Source organism: Xenopus laevis, chromosome 5L (genome assembly GCF_017654675.1).
Source record: "Xenopus laevis strain J_2021 chromosome 5L, Xenopus_laevis_v10.1, whole genome shotgun sequence".
Lineage (NCBI taxonomy): Eukaryota > Metazoa > Chordata > Amphibia > Anura > Pipidae > Xenopus > Xenopus laevis.
The window spans coordinates 96,760,044-96,778,681 of record NC_054379.1 but is presented as its reverse complement, the minus strand read 5'-3'; the positions used below and the strand labels follow the sequence as shown (position 1 = coordinate 96,778,681).

At 36.9% G+C, this 18,638-nt stretch overlaps 1 protein-coding gene across 14 annotated transcripts in view; it reads left to right on the top strand.

The window, feature by feature from the left end:
- The window catches only part of LOC108704156 (regulating synaptic membrane exocytosis protein 1), a 203,831-nt gene that overhangs the window by 81,325 nt on the left and 103,868 nt on the right, over positions 1 to 18,638 (top strand). For 13 of the 14 annotated variants that reach the window (XM_041563146.1, XM_041563135.1, XM_041563143.1 and 10 more), the window contains 6 exons: positions 6,712 to 6,768; positions 9,312 to 9,379; positions 12,867 to 12,977; positions 16,730 to 16,829; positions 16,909 to 17,032; positions 18,550 to 18,596. In XM_041563146.1, coding sequence (XP_041419080.1) covers positions 6,712 to 6,768; positions 9,312 to 9,379; positions 12,867 to 12,977; positions 16,730 to 16,829; positions 16,909 to 17,032; positions 18,550 to 18,596 — 507 coding nt within the window. The remainder of the gene's footprint in view (positions 1 to 6,711; positions 6,769 to 9,311; positions 9,380 to 12,866; positions 12,978 to 16,729; positions 16,830 to 16,908; positions 17,033 to 18,549; positions 18,597 to 18,638) is intronic. The other variant, XM_018240564.2, reaches the window with a different exon arrangement.

Here is an 18,638-nt window from a genome sequence, read left to right as displayed (position 1 = left end):
ATGCTACCTGCTGTTTGGATGCTGTAGGTTGCTCCTTTTCAGCATGGTATTTGCAAACTCAATGCACGTTCCATGCACGAACCAACAATGTTTTGAGTAAAGGTTTAATTAATGTGTTTGTAAAGCTATAATGATCACACATAACACTTGATACACTTTAACTGTGTGTTAATAAATCTACACTCAAACATGGTTTTAATTAATTTAATGTCTTAACGGATTTATCAAAGGCTGAGAGAAAATTTTAGTTTGAACTTTGTAGAAAAAAATGATTGAAAACTGATAATTTTTTCTTGCCAAAAGAATTTGGGGGGCAAAAAGCTGCAGAGATTAGTTTGACAATGGCGTGTATTTGTATGGAAATCTTTCTAGCATCCCATTTACTTTTAGGGGTTCTTAAGAGTTCTAGAGTTCCTTAAACATTAAAGTCTATCAGAACCTTAAATACATTTCCTAGGCATCTTCACACCAAAGAACATTCTCACAACAAAGGTGAAACACCAGAGAATGAAAGAAGTCGCGATTATAATACTTTGAGAAGAAATACGAAATTAAAATTTTGATAAATCTGCCCCTAGATGTCACTCAAGTACAGGATGTAATTTATTTATTTTCAAAATTGACACGATGGAAAACTATTTCTTGTAGCCATTGTGGTTTAGTGTTCATTTAATTTTCTTTAGATGCACATTATTGTAATATATTATAGCAGACTCTAGTAGACAACAAAGCAATGTGTCAAATATTGAAAGAAACAATTAGAGATCAATTTACAACGTAGTCAATTTAACCCTTTCTGAATTTATGTTAAAACTGTATAGTCTAGTGAATGAATGGAAGTCCACTGTGGATTATAGTAACTAATAAAAAGATGTAGAAACCAGGTATGAGCTATTCTGACCTGTTTCGCTTTGCCAAAAATTCATGAAACTGTGAAAATTCTCTGAAATGCATTGAAGTGTATGGGCGACAATTTTGTTTTCACCCATTGGAGTCTATGGGTGTCATTTGCTCTCTTCACTAGTAGAAACCAGTGTAGTGAAATTGTATAAATAACACAATTTTTCTTCTTAATTATTTCTTTGCGTTTCCACTGACACAGATTTTTAAATTGCTGTTATACACTGATGGGTTGTATAAAAAAGCAGCACGGAAAATTGTATTTCTGCCCTGTTTTTTTCACAGCTTTATATATTTGCAACTAAAATACTTTTCGTGCTAACATTTGCTCAATAACAGAAAATAAAGAAATTTGGGTCAGCTAAATCCACATTGTCCTACCTATACTTGCCTCATTCCCACGGGAAGGCACATATTTCAGCATACTGTACTTGTGACATCTAACTTACTTTCTCTGGACTTCACACTTCTCAGTTTACTTTTCCACCAACAACAACCTGGAGGTTAGATAATCAATTAATCAAGGTACCATTATTATCAGCATCCACATAGACATCTATACTTTTGCAGGTACCAGCAATGTTTCTTCCTGATGTATGCTGTCTTCCTAGTGCTATCCAGCTTTTGTTTCTACTGTTTGTAACTTACCTATTCTAGAGGCATTCTTACCTTTCCAGCACTTCTGGGAAGACTAATTTCATGCAAAATAATTAGGACACTAAAACAAACGCAAATGTTAATAATTGGTTTTCATCTGATTTTGTTTGTGGTTGCCCTGTTACTCTGTGCTAATTCCCCAGTGAAAAAGTACCTGCATGAGCCTGTGCCTATCAAACCAAAAACAATTTTTTCAACTTTATTTATATCATCTTTTGCTCTGGACTAGATCTCTGAGGATCAGTGGAGTTATAGTTTAGGGTTTCGTAGATACAAAGATTTTAGTAGGTGGCGCCTAGTAAGCATAGTTTTAGGTCAAAATTGCTAAATCTATCATGGAGCTCAGCATTGTTAAAATTTGTTTCTAGTATGGCTGTGTCCAGGACTGCAATGTATAGAGGAGCATTTCTGGGTGCTATAAATGTCATCCTTTGTAATTGCACAGGGTTACTCTAAGATGGGGGACCTCAATCTTATTACTTGTAATAAGATAATTACTGTGGGTGCCAAATAAGGGCTCTGATTGGCTATTTGATAGCCCCTGTGTGGTCTGACAGCCTACAGGGGGCTCTGTTTGGCAATACAACTGTTTTTTATTCAACCAAACCTTGCCTCCAAGACTGGAATTCAAAAATAAGCACCTGTTAATAATTGGAGCACAAACATAGTACTAAATGTTTACTTATTAACTGACTTTTTGAAGTTATGTATGTTATGTAATGTATTGTACCCCTTGCTTTAATATGTGAGCGTTTTAGCACAGGATCCAGGTATAAGGCTGGCACTGGGCAGATACTGTAGAATCAGGGCATGACCCCAAACTTCATGACCTGTATAGCTTGTGGCCTAGTGATTTTATATGGCCATGAAACTCATTGGTGACTTTTTTTTTTTTTTTTTTTTTACAATGGGTGCATATTACTTGCTAACTAATCATTTTAGAATGGATCTCCTTGGTAACTAAAAATATCTTTATATTTTACAAGAGGGGTACTTTATTCAGCACATATTTTACATATTAGTAACCATTATAATGATTCAGAAGTGGAGTTGTTGGGGTTGGGGTAGATAACACATTATGACACATACACTAGTATTGCAGTAATATAACACCATGCTGCATGAAATATTTAAAGGGGAAGAGATTCAATGGATTGGCAATCAATAATATGTTTCCATCATCAAATTGCAACACGAGTGATTTGGTTGCAGAGTGTAAAATGCAGTTTAAATGAAGAAGCAATTATTGAAATAACAAAAATAATCTCATCCTCTTAAATGTTCGTTAGTTGTCCTACATTGTTAACTCTTTTTTATAGGATAATTCAGATTCATCCATCCTCATGGATCTATACATTATTACAGATAACAGTTTCCCTTTACATATTAATCCACATACTAAAATATGTCCATGTAATAAAGGAATTCTGCACTTACAGTATTAAAATATGTATTATAGGAAATCAGTATCCACTAACCTTAGTTTCCTGCCGATCATTTTTTCCCCAAGCAGGTTTTTCGAAAACATAAAAGTCAAGCTTTCTATGTTTTTTTAAAGGCCCTGAAAGGATCAGCAGCATGCAGAGGCCCTGGCTTTGTTAAATCAGACCCTTTGGAGTATCTATTAACAGTGGAGACAAACATCACCGGTGATGTTGTCCATAGCAACCAATCAGATCTTTGCTTTTGTTTTCTAACATGTAGGAAAATATTGAAATCTGATTGGTTGCTATGGGCAACGTCACCGGTGATGCTTGCCTCTAATGTAAATGCATTCACTTTGTATTGAAAGGAGAATGAACACAAACATAGAAAACTTCCAGATTAAACAAAGTTATCTGGTTAATAACCTCTCCATGGATCATTAGGGGTTAATTCTACCTGTATTAACCACTCCCTATCCGCAACAGAGCTGTCTTTCCAATGCAGAGATGGCACACACTAGCGCTTCCTCTCCACCTCATGCTCTCACTTCCTGCTTCCCCTCTCTAACACGGGAGGAGCAACATAATGGTGACTTCAATGCACCTGACAGTAGCTAGCAACCAGCTCGGGCATGTAAACCATAAATTATTTATACCTCGAATGAACGCACAACAAGAATGTTTTCTGATTTAAGAAAAAACTCAAATGGAAAAAACTGGAATCAGTGAATTCTGCATAAAAAAATACCTGAAAACTTGAATGAATCAAGTTTTTGGCAAAAAAAAACTTGAATAATAAAGGGGTGGTTCACCTTCAAACAACTAGTTGTTTTCAGATATATCACCAGAAATACCTTTTTCATTGACTTACTATTTTCTACGTGTGGCCCTTTTTCTGATATTAAGGGGCCCATTCATTAAGTTCGAGTGAAGGAATAGAAGAAAAAAAACTTTCGAATTTCAAAGTGTTTTTTTGGCTACTTTGACCATCGAATGGGCTACTTTGACCTTCGACTACGACTTCGAATTGAACGATTCGAACTAAAAATCGTTTGCCTATTCGACCATTCGATAATCGAAGTACTGTCTCTTTAAGAAAAAACTTTGACCCCCTAGTTCGCCACCTAAAAGCTACCGAGCTCAATGTTAGCCTATGGGGAAGGTCCCTAACTTTTTTTGGTCGAAGGATAATCCTTCGATCTTGAATTAAAATCCTTCAAATCGTTTGATTCGAAGGATTTTAACCGTTCGATCGAACGATTATTCCTTTGATCGTTCGATCTAAGTATTTGCGCAAAATCCTTCGACTTCGATATTCGAAGTCGAAGGATTTTCATTCCCCAGTCGAATTTCGAGGGTTAATTAACTCGACCCTTGAATTTGCCCCTAAGTGTAAAGTGTCATTTTTCACGTTCTGAAGCATCCCTTGGAGGCGGGGTCGCCGACCCTGTAAACTTTTCTAAATAGATACATTTAGTTGATACATTTCTTATCTTTGTCCCTGCTGAGCACAATCCTTGGGTTTCATTAAAGGCAGCTGTAAGAATTGATACAATAGTTACTAATACTCCAGAGATGCTGCTCAGAAATGTATCAACTAAATGTTGCAAAATTGTAACAGTTAGAGTCTGCGCCTGAATTACTGAGCTTCCAGACTCAAACACCAGAATCACAAACATTCAATTTTAAACTTTTGGAAAAACAGTAAAAAAATAAATAATGGAAAGTAATTGAAAAAAAGTCTTTATTTCTGGGTAACAATCTAAAAACAACTGAATTGCTACGGGCAACATTAAGGGGCACATTTACTAAGGGTCGAATATTGAGGGTTAATAAACCCTCAAATTCGACCCTCGATTTTAAATCCTCGAATTCGAATATAGAATTAGAAGGATTTAGGGCAAATCCTACGATCAATCGAAGTAAAAATCGTTTGATTGAACGATAAAATCCTTCGATTCGAATGATTTTAAGCGATTGATTGAAGGATTTTTCTTCGATCAAAAAAAGCTTAGAAAAGTGATGGGGAATGTCCCCATAGGCTAACATTGTACCTCGGTAGGTTTAAACTGCCGAAGTATGTAGTCAAAGTTTTTTTTAAAGAGACAGTACATCGACTATCGGATGGTGGAATAGTCGAACGATTTTTAGTTCGAATCGAAGTCGAAGGTCGTAGTAGCCTATTCGATGGTCGAAGTACCCAAAAAAATACTTCGAAATTCAAAGTTTTTTCATTCGAATCCTTCACTCGAGCTTAGTAAATGTGCCCCTAACTGTAATGTTTGTCTCCAGTATTAATAAATATGCCCAATAAGGTATAGTGATCCAAGTTATGGAAAACCCATTTATCTGGAGAACCTCGGGTCCCAGCCTTTCTAGATAATAGTTCCCATACATGTAAGAACACCAAATTCTTAAAGATCTCACTCCAGTTTCTTGATTAAAGCATTTTTTGTACAATTTGGTATTAAACTTTCATTCTGGGCGCCACGTATATGTTATGGGAGTAAATTAATTCTAATTTTGGGCTAACGTTTATGAATTCTGCTCAGAGCTTCAAAGAGGGATGTACTAATGCGGCCACATCATATATCTTTAATGCACCCCAACAGATAAATAGACAAATTCTTTGTTTGCACAGACAACATTTTTTTTTTGAACAACTGCCCATTTTCATCTTTTTTCAGGGTTCTCAGTAGAGCAAACAAGACATAAAAAAAGATTTTAAGGATTATAAAAAAAGCTTGGAGTTGGGTGCCATCAGAGGTGCATCACTGTGCAGTTTAGCAGTTTGGATTTTTAATCACCCAGCCCTCTTTTAACCCTTCTAATGTAGCTTTATATGCAGGAGACTGTGCTGCCTTTCACTGCAGATTAAATTTTGATTTGCCTAGTCTGCAAGGTACATATAGTCCTATAAAAGCAATTTATGCAGGAAAGGAAGGACTAATAGCAGCAGCTCCCCTATTGATTCACATTATTCCTGAGTGAATACTTACTTTTTACCTTGTCAGCTTTATGAGGTGCCACATTTATTTCATTGCGTTCTGGACAAATAGCCAGCATTTCCATCCCTCTTCATGACACAGTTAATTCTAAACTCATCAGGCCTGTTGTGTCATGGGAGGCTGAGACCTAGTTAGCACTGTACTGAGTACCTATTGATTCATGTGTTAATCAATGAGGACAATGCTCTGCAGAGATTTGTTTCAATGACAGGAGCATATAGGGGCTTTCTGCTGTGGGAATACTGCAGACTATTTTGGCTCATGCTTCAAAGAAAACACTGCCTGATGGTGTTCCTGTACAGAGTTCTGAAAAAGAAACTGGATTATTTTATTGCTCTGTTGCTTTGCTACATGCGCAATCTGATCACCATCTACGTACTTTACAGAAGAGCAGTTTATAAACCATCACTTGCTCCTGCTATGTTCTCTGGACTCTTTCAATTTCTCCTGCAGACGCTGCACTCAGGGTCAGGTAAAAAACAAGTGATCGCTGCATCTTGTCCAGGGTAGAGAGTAAGACAGTACTCACTTTTACTGGAGTCTTAAAGTAATATAGACAATTATATGTCAAATGGACCTATAGGATTTCTTTTATCGGTCTTTTGAGGTGACTTCTGTACTAAATAATTCATTTTAATACTTTATTTCTCTTAAGTTATTACATAGCATGCACTGATTTTACTGGAATACAATTCATGCAGTTTTGTCTGGGTTATTTTTAGCTGCTCTCTTTGGCAGAAGACAGTTGGAGTGCCCTGTCTCCTCTCAGTCGTGCTGTGGTTAGTACATTTTAAAAGCCTTTTGTATAGCAATAAGTGTCCTTTCTGTGCTGCAATTAACGTTTAAGCTATTGAGTGATAGTGTGGCTACTGTTACGCTTTGCTAGAAGTCTGTGATTAGAGCATCTTTTTACATAGTATATCTTATGCCATGTCATTTCAGAATCAATTCAAATACAACCTCTAGTCTATGTTATATGAAAGTTAGAGCTTTTTACGCTCTCAAGGATATATGATCAAGATCAAAGAATGCTTTAATATTCAAGGCATGCCGATGCTAAAACCTCTCCGTGTTCTAGATGATTGTGCAAGCTGAATCATTCATAGTCGTGTGCGCAATGCTGTTATCTGAGCAGTTTATCAGAAGGATTTGTGAAGCAGTTTTCCATTTTCTGCCTCACGTCCTAGGCTCAATAGTCAAGAAAGTTGGTGAGACAAAGAATTTAGCTTCCCCTCTAAAATTAGCAGCATCCCCACGTAATGGATCCTGTACATTGTATAGCTTTAGAATCACTAATTTATATGGATAGGGAATGTCACATGATCTTTTACTGGAAGTCCAACCATTATGCATTGCAATCTCTCCCTATAGGATATTGTATAATGAAAAGAAATCCATTAACTGATGGCCAGAGCAGTATTTATAAGCCAGAGAGAATGTTTCAGTGCTGTTATGTATGTATTTCTTTGTCTTTGGTGGTGGTTTTATTTATGCTGTTGCTATCTAATTATGTCTGACTTCATATCCTTCTGAATAATTAAACAGTTTAATATCTATGTTTCATGCAGTTTAGTCTAGGTAGTAACAAATTTGTATTATAAGTAGGAGATATGGTATAGACATATTTTAGTTAGTTGTACAGAGAACATCTCTTCAAAGATGCATTCATACATGTGAAAGTTAGTTGTCATATTGTTTATCTTGGACAAGGTCTCTAACATATGTTTCAGATGAAGCAATAAACATTTTGATAACAGTTTTGACTTTAAACTGTGGCAGGCCCTTCCCATGGCAATCAATATTGCAGTTCCCACAGACAAGTGTAAATGCAAATATACACAGAGAGAATATTTCTGCATTCCTAATATAATATGCTCTTGCACCCACTTGTGTAAAGTTAATTTTCTGAAAAGATGATATAATTGGAATAATAAAAAGGCCTTTTGTGTTTCTCTGTTATTTCATACCCTTGATGTGATAAGTGTTAATTGATAAATGAAATATAAAATGTCCTAATAATATTCTCCTTTCTGGATAAGACACAGACTATGAGCTCATTTACATCTCCTAGACATGATAACACAAAACACATGGTGTTTGCTAACCTGAATACTTAAGCACCAGCAATAATGCAGGATAAAGCACATGAGCCTCAAGCACTTAGCAATCAATAAGTGAACAAAATGCAAATTATGTAATAACTTCTATTCACAGCAACACAGGCATGAACCAGACACATGAAAGAGCCTGTGCACGTAATGATTAGGGGGGCTTCTGCAATGTCAATCCAATAGGAATAAACTTACATGCAAAGTATTCTGTTGGATGGGTTCATGAATGTTGATAGTGAATATTTCAAAAGGTACGAGTTATGTTCCTGAGAGAAATGGAAGAATGCAGATTATACAAGTGTGTCTGCTTGCTGGTCTCCTTCATCTTTGCCTGTTAAGGAATTTCAACTTGAATCTGGACACATTGGCTGTTTTCTTTAATAAATCTTGACAGGTATGCAAGGCAGCATATAAATATAAATATAGGAAGCTTCTTGAAAAGGTTATAATAGGTTTGAATAATGAGCAGTTTTACATGACATCAATTATCAAATAAAGCTATAATGAAGTCTATAGAACTTGTTTTTGCCATCAGACTGCTATACCACACTCCAGATAAAGCAGTGCAACAGTATGTCAAGTTACTGCATTTCAACATATCTCTGTACTTGCTGATGATGTCCATTGCAGTGACATAAGCAGCACGTGCTTTATCACTGAAAAATACTGAAAGTATGGAATTTTTTGCTTGAAGGGGAATCATCTATAGATCCTTTGAGTTTTCTGCCTGAGAATGTTTTATCTATTGGCTCAAGATAAGAAAAAGTTATTTTTTTGCTTTGGGGCCCAGTAATATCTAGTTATGCCACTGCTCCCACAATAAACATATGTTTATTGGCTCTGGAAACAGTCAAAAGGCCTGTCGTGAAGGACAATAGCAGGATTTACAGCATGTAACTCAAGACTACTGATGCCAGCTTGTGACAGTGCAGCTCCTGCCACTATGGAGCTACTGTAGGAATAAAAGAATATGTTTTTGGAGCAACCTCAAAAAGCAAAGTATGTTCTTAGTGAAATAAAGTTCTTCAGAGTAATAGTGAAGCTTTAGTTCAAGGAGAAAATGTTGTATCCCATGAAACCACTAGCATGGCTTGGGTAGTATGGAGTAATATGTTATAACTATGAAAATAAATAAAAATATATATAACTAAAGACTGTTTTGTGACAATCTCCATATATTTGTTGCGCTTTATCTTATTCTGTTCTTGCAGGTGATTTGGACTGTTTTTGGTTGGATCCTGCTACATGGCATAGCAGAGAAACATCACCCCTTGGGTCGGTAAGGCAAAAACATTAATGCTCTTGTGAATAGTTTGTTGCTGACTCTGCTATAACATTGTATCACTGGCTCTAGTGAGTAATATCAAAATCGCAAGTGATAAATTAGGCACCCTCCAGGGAATTGAATAACGTTTAACTTTTAGACATATGGAAAAACAAATGCAGCTCTACACCATGCCATGCCACACTGCCATCTTGCTTGCCTTTTAAGACCAACCCTCTTCAAACTTAGACACTCACATTTACAGTAGAGTAACATTTTGGATTCTACTCTACTGTGTATGTGTGAGTATAATGTCTGTGGTAGGGTCATCTGAGAAAGTTAAGTAAAAGGAGCACTGGACTTGGGGAAAAAACTGGATGTGGGGTGCTTATATACACACACTTCCCCAGTGAATTGGAGTCACATTGTAAATCATTCTATTTACCGTATATACCCGTGTATAAGCCGAGTTTTTCAGCATCCAAAATGTGCTGAAAAAGTCTACCTCGGCTTATACTCGGGTCAGCGGCACCCGACCCGAGTTGCTGAGATTGCAGTCACTTTTAATCATTCCTATACCAACAGTACACTTGGGGAGAGACTGCAATATCCCACAATGCCCTCTGTTGGTTATATGAAAGAATAACAGTGCGCCCTCTGTTGGTTATATGAAAGAATAACAGTTACTGCAATGTCACACAGCGCCATCTGTTGGTTATATGAAAGAATAACAGTCACTGCAATATCACACAGCGCCATCTGTTGGTTGTATGAAAGAATAACAGTGACTGCAATATCACACAGCGCCCTCTGTTGGTTGTATGAAAGAATAACAGTTACTGCAATGTCACACAGCGCCATCTGTTGGTTGTATGAAAGAATAACAGTGACTGCAATATCACACAGCGCCCTCTGTTGGTTGTATGAAAGAATAACAGTGACTGCAATATCACACAGCGCCATCTGTTGGTTGTATGAAAGAATAACAGTTACTGCAATATCACACAGCGCCATCTGTTTGTTGTATGAAAGAATAACAGTGACTGCAATATCACACAGCGCCATCTGTTGGTTGTATGAAAGAATAACAGTGACTGCAATATCACAGCGCCCTCTGTTGGTTATATTAAAGAATAACAGTGACTGCAATATCACACAGCACCCTCTGTTGGTTATATGAAAGAATAACAGTGACTGCAATATCACACAGCGCCATCTGTTGGTTATATGGAAGAATAACAGTGACTGCAATATCACACAGTGCCCTCTGTTGGTTATATGAAAGATTAACAGTGACTGCAATATCACACAGCGCCCTCTGTTGGTTATATGAAAGATTAACAGTGATGGCAATATCAAACAGCACCCTCTGCACATGGTAGTGGGACAGTGGGACAATGCACACAGTAATCCGTTTGGCAATTCTCTGTCACCATCAACTTTGCAAAGAAGTCCGGTTGATCGCTGGGGGGGTCACTTTGGCAGAATGTGCGCTGCTGGGAGACAGGGCTGTAGTTGTGTCTAGGCTTATACTAGAGTCAATAAGTATTCCCAGTTTTCGTAGGTAAAATTAGGTACCTCGGCTTATACTCGGGTCGGCTTATACTCGAGTATATACGGTACAATGTAATCTCTTTAATTTTTGAAGAACAAGTATTACTTGGAAAATATAAAAAATATTGGTTGTTTCAGTGTATAGCTGTTTATTGCAATGTTATTAGATATTTATCCAAATGCTTCATTGATCTCTTTTTTTAAACAAATCTTGGGGATCTGTTTTTCTTTAAACTCTTCATTTCCTGGCCTGTAATTTTGTTCATCCCAGTCAGCATTACGGAAAACAAAAGATAGTTTTACATGACTAATGTTCCTTTCATATTGACGGGTAGTTTAACACATAAGACTAAGATACCACAATGTGTCGCCGGCTACATGCAGTGAAAGTAACAATGGCATATAGGGAATTTTTTCACTGCTTGGCAGGGAAATAACTGTAATTCTTCCCATTCATTTCAATGGCAAGCATATAGACTAGCAGATGCAGTTGGAAAAACACCCATAAATACACTGCCCCATGATTGTTAGCAGTTAAGGTGAAATTATCAGTGAGCCAGTCAGTTCAAATTAATTCTCATGACTAATACAGATTTACTTGCTAGTATAGTGATAAGCTTTCTGTAGACCATTTGCAATATAGGCAAAATACATACATTATATACAGTATATATATATATATACAGTGTATGTGTGTGCCTACATACAAAGATGTACAGTTATTACAGTGTGGGAATAGCCTTCCTTTGAAGTGTCTGTTGTTGTTGTACCTGTAGTAATGGGTGGGCTATGTATTATAGGTTTCTCTATCCTACTGGGATCCATTTTTTGTGAGTTATCCATACAGTTTAGGAGACTTATTATTGAATACAACATGATATGGCAGCTGAGTTTCTTACCTTATTTATTTCCTCATGTGTCTTGTTTTTTAGCCAACAGTGGGTATACTCTTTGCTAACACAGTTAAGGAGGACAGCATTGACAATCTTCTGTCCATAATCTGCTGCTGCTGCAGGTCCCATACATCTTATTCCAACACTGCTTACATCAGCTTTGTGGGAAACGGAAATACTATTGTAATGGGGTTTTATGGCACACTGTTTTCCCTTGAGGCCCATAAATCAATAGATCTCAGTGGGAAATCCCTCAATATTCTATTATTTACATCTCTAGCAAAATTAAGCATATGCATCTACACACCATAAAGAGATAAATGTATATTTTTAGATCTTTCCCCGCACTGACTTTCTCAAGCTTTCTCGAGGGAGTTAGCGAATTTGTTTTAATAAAAAAATGAGATAGATTTGAGCTTTAGTAAATACCCCCCTCCCCCAAGAGTGCACTGTGTCAATGTAGTCATCAGACAATGGGCCAGATTCAATTGAGTGAGAAAAAGTAATCTCATAGTTTATCACTTGGAAACCCATTGACGGGATTCAATTCAATGAGAAAAAACTTTTCTTCAAATTCAGTTCCAGTTTTTTCCCCATAGAATTCAATAGAGTTTGCACATAATAAAAAGTGAGTTGTTTTTCTGAATTGAATTCCATCTAAAATTAAATCTTTTCCATTATCATGTGAAAAACCTTTTTCTCACCGAATCAAATCTGGCCATGTGTGATGCCAGGCTCATTTACTAGCACTGAGCAAATTTGCAACAAATCAGAAATGAGCTTTGTTCATGTGACTGTAGGAAGATCAGTAAAAAAAAATCAGATTGGTTGACATGGGTTACTGATTTAGTTCAATTTTGCTCATTATTTGTAAATGTGTCTTTTTGTGTCCAGCCAATGCTGCTATATAATTAAGGCAGACTAGCTTGTTAAACAAGGTATTCTACAAACTCTGTACAATATCTTGATTATATACAACAACTATGAAATACTTTGTTGAAGAAAGCATCAATCATCAATTGTTTGATTTTTTTGTCTTTGATGTCCTTGCCCAGCATCCAGTCACCTGGCAGCCATCTAAGGAGGGGGATTGTTTAATTGGTCGTGTTATTTTAAATAAAAGAACAAGTATGCCAAAAGAATCTGGATCACTTCTGGGTTTGAAAGTAAGCATGATATTTATCATTGTAATATAAAAGCTTAGTATTTAGAGCTGTTCTATTATTATAAGTTTATGTGTATGTGTGTTTAAATAAATGTGTCTGTAACTTGATCATTTATGGATTTATTTATAAATATTTTTTCTTACACTCCTCTACAGGTATGTTTTTTAAAGATATTTTTATTGAAATACTGAGGCCATGTTGTTGCATTAAAGTGCTTGTGGTTGGTGGCTAAAACCCCAAGGTTCTAAGTACAGGGATATACACGGAATGAGAAATGTTTAAGGGATTTCGTTGGAATTCCTGTCTCATGCTTGGTTTACAGGTTTTTTTTTAATAAATGTTATTCATATTTTGGCATGGAACACTGACCCATATTTTGGTTCATGTTCATTTTTCTCTAATCTGTAGACTCATAAATCACATTATAAAAACATATACAACTTACATAAACAGTGTGTGTGCCAAATTATCTCTTTAATGCCCTGTGTTTATTGCTAATATTGTTTAAAGAAACAAAATATACTGTACTCAGGTCCAAACCAAGTGATGGTCCCTGGGTGACCTTTCCTGAAATTCAATAGAGAAGTTTTAAATAAACAATGCCCTAAAATAACAAGCTGGTAGGCTGACCCTCCAAACCCCTAAACCATTCTTACCAACATACCAAGACAATGAGGACAACCAAGATGGGATATAACAGGCCAAATTACATTTTAGGAATAACATTAGGATAAGGCTATGGGCACATCGGCTGAAGGCACTGGCTGTTGTCAGCCTGTGGGTTATCTTTTTGCTGGCGGAGAGAAGCAGATCTGCGCCCTGCCTCATCTCCAATGATATGAATTCGATCAGCTTGTGTGTGGAGTGGAAGCTCAGGTCGGCTCAAATACGCTAAAGAGGCATCCACAAGCTAACCTCAGCTTCAGCTCCACTATGGGGTTTATTTATCAAAGGTAGACTATTAGAGTATTTTTTTAACCTCGAATGAACTCCAATTACCACAAATGACCTTGGAACTCGAATGATATCTTATTTAAGAAAAAACTCGAACATCTAAAATTCGAACGAATGATTCCAACACGAAAACTCAAATCAAATTAGAATGCAATTCGAATCAAGTTTTTCTCCATATGGAAGGCTATTAAGTTCTTTGTCAGCGGATTTCTACCCTTGAATTCTACATGAACTCAGAAGGTTATTCGAGTTACTTTGAGGGTAGGGGAATGATAAATCTTAGATTTGAATTTCAGTTGGTAGTATTAAACTCGAAATTGTGAATTTTATGCAAAAAAAACCCTCTAAAATTAGAATTTACCATTGAAACCTTAGTAAATCTGCCCCTATATGTGAGTTCACACAGGCTAATCAAATTCAAATCAATGGAGTAGGGGGCGCTGAGCAGATCTGCTTCTTTTTAGCTTGAAAAATATGCAGGCTGCCAACAGCCAGAACCTTCCGCCTGTGTGCCCATAGCCTAACATGTATGAACATTATACAACCCCCACATGGAATACTTGCCCACCAAAAAAAACACCACCAACTAGGCTACCTGCTCCAGCCACCTCTCCCAAGAGTTATAGGTGGGCAAGTGGAAGCAGACAACCAATAAAACTCTGTCCTGGGACCCTTGTCCGAGGAGACCATTATCCACCTTGGCACACTTGTGTGTAAAACTGGGCCATATACAACCCACCCCTAGCAAGTATGTAAGTAACTAGGGTGGGCAGGCGGGATGTTGCTCATCCCTTGCTCCCCTGGAAAAAGCAGGTACTTTTTTGTTCTCCTTATATCAAAATACACCCTCCTCCTTTTCTGTCACTTCCCTTTTTGCTGCCTTATATTTAATCTTGCATTTCCCCCACCTTTTCTTCTTCCTGCCTAGCCTTCCTAACACCATCAGAGCTCTTCCTTCTTAATAAGTCTGAACCCAAAACAAGTAATAAATATGTAAAGTACACAGTGCTGTGCTTCTATGTTTATCACAACGAGTATGCACTAACTTAGGTGGTTTCTTCTGCTTCTAATACTGGCCTGATCTATTGATCCTATCTCTCAAATGGACATGTTTCCAGTGCCCTCAGGATTTTTAAAAAGACCATGACCATTTCTAGATTTTCCATGTACTCAGTCATACATGCAGGAAAAAGCAAATATGCAGTAATAGCCCAGCAATTATATTGTATTTCCATCATTTTGTGCTTCATTAAGTTTGACTGGCAGTTTTGTCCAAATGGCATAGACATACTTCTTTTACCTCCTATACACTGAAATTGCAGGCTCAGAATTTATCTGCTAAACTAAAAAACTGCTAGAATTTGCAGTGACCCCTCTCATAATTTTACCCTTGCTCTATAATTTCCTGCAAGATTGCATGCGATGACATGTGGGCATGAAGGGAGTATGATGCCAAACAGTTACTGGCAAAATGAAGGATACAGGGTTGGTGGAATGTTTTTCTGGGACCCCTTCTCCTCCATACTATCACTGGTCCTGCTGTATGCAAGTTACACCCCTGCATACAAACTAATAGGTCCATATTTAGGGAAAAGTCAGGGCAAGTGGCCATCAGTCACTGTCGCCAGGGCATGGCCATCAGACATATCAATAGATGAAACTATAGACAAGGCTGCAGAAGGAATGTTTTTTATTCTCTTTTATTTGTGTAACCTCTTATGGTCAACAAATACAACTCACCAAGGTTATACGGGTATTGATCCTGTCATCCAGAGTGCTTGGGACCCAGGGTTTTCCGATATGGAATCTTTCCATGATTTGGATCTTCATACCTTAAGTCTACTAAAATCATTTAAACAGTAAATAAACCCAGTAGGCTGGGGTTGCCTCCAATAAGGATTCATTATATCTTAGTTTGGATCAAGTACAGCTCCAAATTATGGAAAGGCAGTCTCCCATAGACTAAGTTTTATCCAAATAATCCATATTTTTAAAAATTATTTCCTTTTAATATAATGAATCCTTATTGGAAGATAAACCAGTCTATTGGATTTATTTAATGTTTAGATGATTTTCTAGAACACTTAGTGGCAGATTTACTAAGGTTCGAAGTGAATTCGAGGGAATTTTCGAAGTAAACAAAATTAGAATTTCGAAGTAATTTTTGGATACTTCGACCACCGAATAGGATACTACGACTTTGAATTTACTTCAACTTCGATTCAAAGTAAAAATCGTTTGAATATTCGACCATTCAATAATCGAAGTACTGTCTCTTTAAAAAAAACTTCGACTTCAATACTTCGCAAAATTAAAGCTGCCGAAGTGCTATGTTAGCCTATGGGGACCTTTAAGAACATTTTCTAAGTCTTTACACATTGAATAAAAATCGTTGATCGATCGCTAAAATCGTTCGAATCGTTTTTATTCGACCGCAGGATTGGCAAATTTGAAGTTTTTTAATTCAATGGTTGAATTTCGAAGTTTTTTGTACAGATAAATCTGCCTCTAAAAGTATGAAGATCAAATTACAGAAAGATCTGTTATCCGGAAAACCCCAGGTCCCGGGCATTCTTGATAACTGGTTCTAGACCTGTTTTGCTATTACAGAGAAAAAAGAAAAATAAATTGGATTATGTGGATAAAATGGAGTCTATGGGAGACCTCCTTCCTGTAATTCAGAGTTTTCTGGATAACAGGTTTCTGGATAACGAAAACCATACCTGTACATTAAGAATCTTAGAAATAATGCTACAGAATTTTATTACATTTTCCTCATTGCATTTTTATTCATTCAGGTTGTAGGAGGCAAAATGTCAGAAACAGGACGACTTGGTGCCTTCATCACCAAAGTAAAGAAAGGGAGCCTGGCAGATGTTGTCGGCCATTTAAGAGCAGGTACTGTTTCAGAAATGTATTAACAGTTGAATGTAAGTTTAGAGGGTATTTTTATTACTTGATTGATTGTATTTTGTAGGGGACGAAGTTTTGGAATGGAATGGGAAACCTTTGCCAGGTGCAACAAATGAAGATGTTTACAACATTATTTTACAATCAAAGTCAGAGGCACAAGTTGAAATCATAGTTTCAAGGCCTATTGGGTAAGAAACAGTTATGAATATTGATATACTATATATGTACTTATATTCATTTACTATAAGACAGCAGTCATTAACTTGCCTGATTTGTGGCCTAAATAGTTCTGAAAGTGCATTTGTTATCTCTGTCCCAATAAATAATTTAATTTGATTATTTGTCAAACATGTCTATGCATTCATTGTTTCTGGTTGATTGTAATAAGCCCATAACTAAGCTTTCATAAGTTCATATTAATGTGCAGTTTTGCTAGAGGGTGTCTAGAATAATGGCCAATGACCTTCCAGTAGTTTATGCGGTCATTGGCCAAATAGTTGGAAGTTGGCCAATTTTTCACAAACATATCTGCAAAATATCAGTGGGTATCACATAATGTGATTCTTGTTGTACCAGCTTTATCTATATAACTAATAGCAGTTGAGATAATTCCTTCCTACGTGAAAAATATAGCCTAGTTAGAAGTTAGTTATCACAGTATTATGCTTTATTTTAAGTGTTAAGGTGCATAGAAGTTACTTATGATAGCATTAGATATCCTTCCTCTTTTTCTTTTTAAAGGGATTCTGTCACATGAAAACATGTTTTTTTTACAAAATGCACCAGTTTATAGCAATTCTCAAGCAGAATGCTGCATTGAAATGGATTTGCAAAAGAACAGATTTTTTTTGGAAATGTTGAAATTTGATGTAGGGCTAGACAGGTATTCACTTTTGCAAGTGTCCTCAGTTATGTGACTTGTACTCTAATAAACTTCAGTCACTCTTTATTCATGCACTGCAAGTTGGAGTGATATCATCCCCTCCTTCACCCCCCCCCCAGCAGCCTTTCAACAGAACAATGGAAAGGTAACAAGAAAACACCTGCATTGCTAAAAAAAATTAGGCAGGTTTGGGCCGACTTTTTGGGCGGGTTTGGATTTAGCCCTTGCTTTTGTTCTCCCAACCCACAACCTTACTCTGACGGCTTTTGCCTCTGGCAGTCTCTAGTTCCAGGTGCGTGCCTGCCCCTTTTGTGGCATCAGATGTGGGCGAGTCGGGCACAGGTCTATAAATAGAGCAGGCGTGCCATTTTGGGTAGGGTGCCAGTCGGGAGGGCTCAGGTTAGGGTTAGTTGTGGGTCGATTTTTTTGTCAAGTCCAGCCATGACTCCTCCACTTACACTGAGTAGGAGAAAATATATTTGCCCTCTCTCTTTTTTCCTCTCTTTTCCCTTCTTTTTCCTTTATGCTTGTTCTTCTTTTTTTGTTCTGCTATACCCATACCTTTATTTCCCAGGTCTCTCCAAAACTCAGCATTCGTTTTAACAGGACATACAGGATGTCCAGCCCTGAGCCTCTACATTACCTTGACAAATCTCATTATGTTAGTGGTAGGGATGATGATGCTCTTGAAGGAAGAAAAGAGTTGATTGGAAAGCAATACTACATACATTTGAGTGTTGATACTACCTTTGCTTTACTTTTTTCAGACAACTAATGCATTAACTTTCATTTCTGTCTATTTTTTCTTTCTCTAAATCCTAGAGACATTCCAAGGATTCCAGAAAACTCTCATCCACCATTAGAATCTAGTAGGTTCTTTCGATTTATTGACTTATTTAGTTATTTAAAAT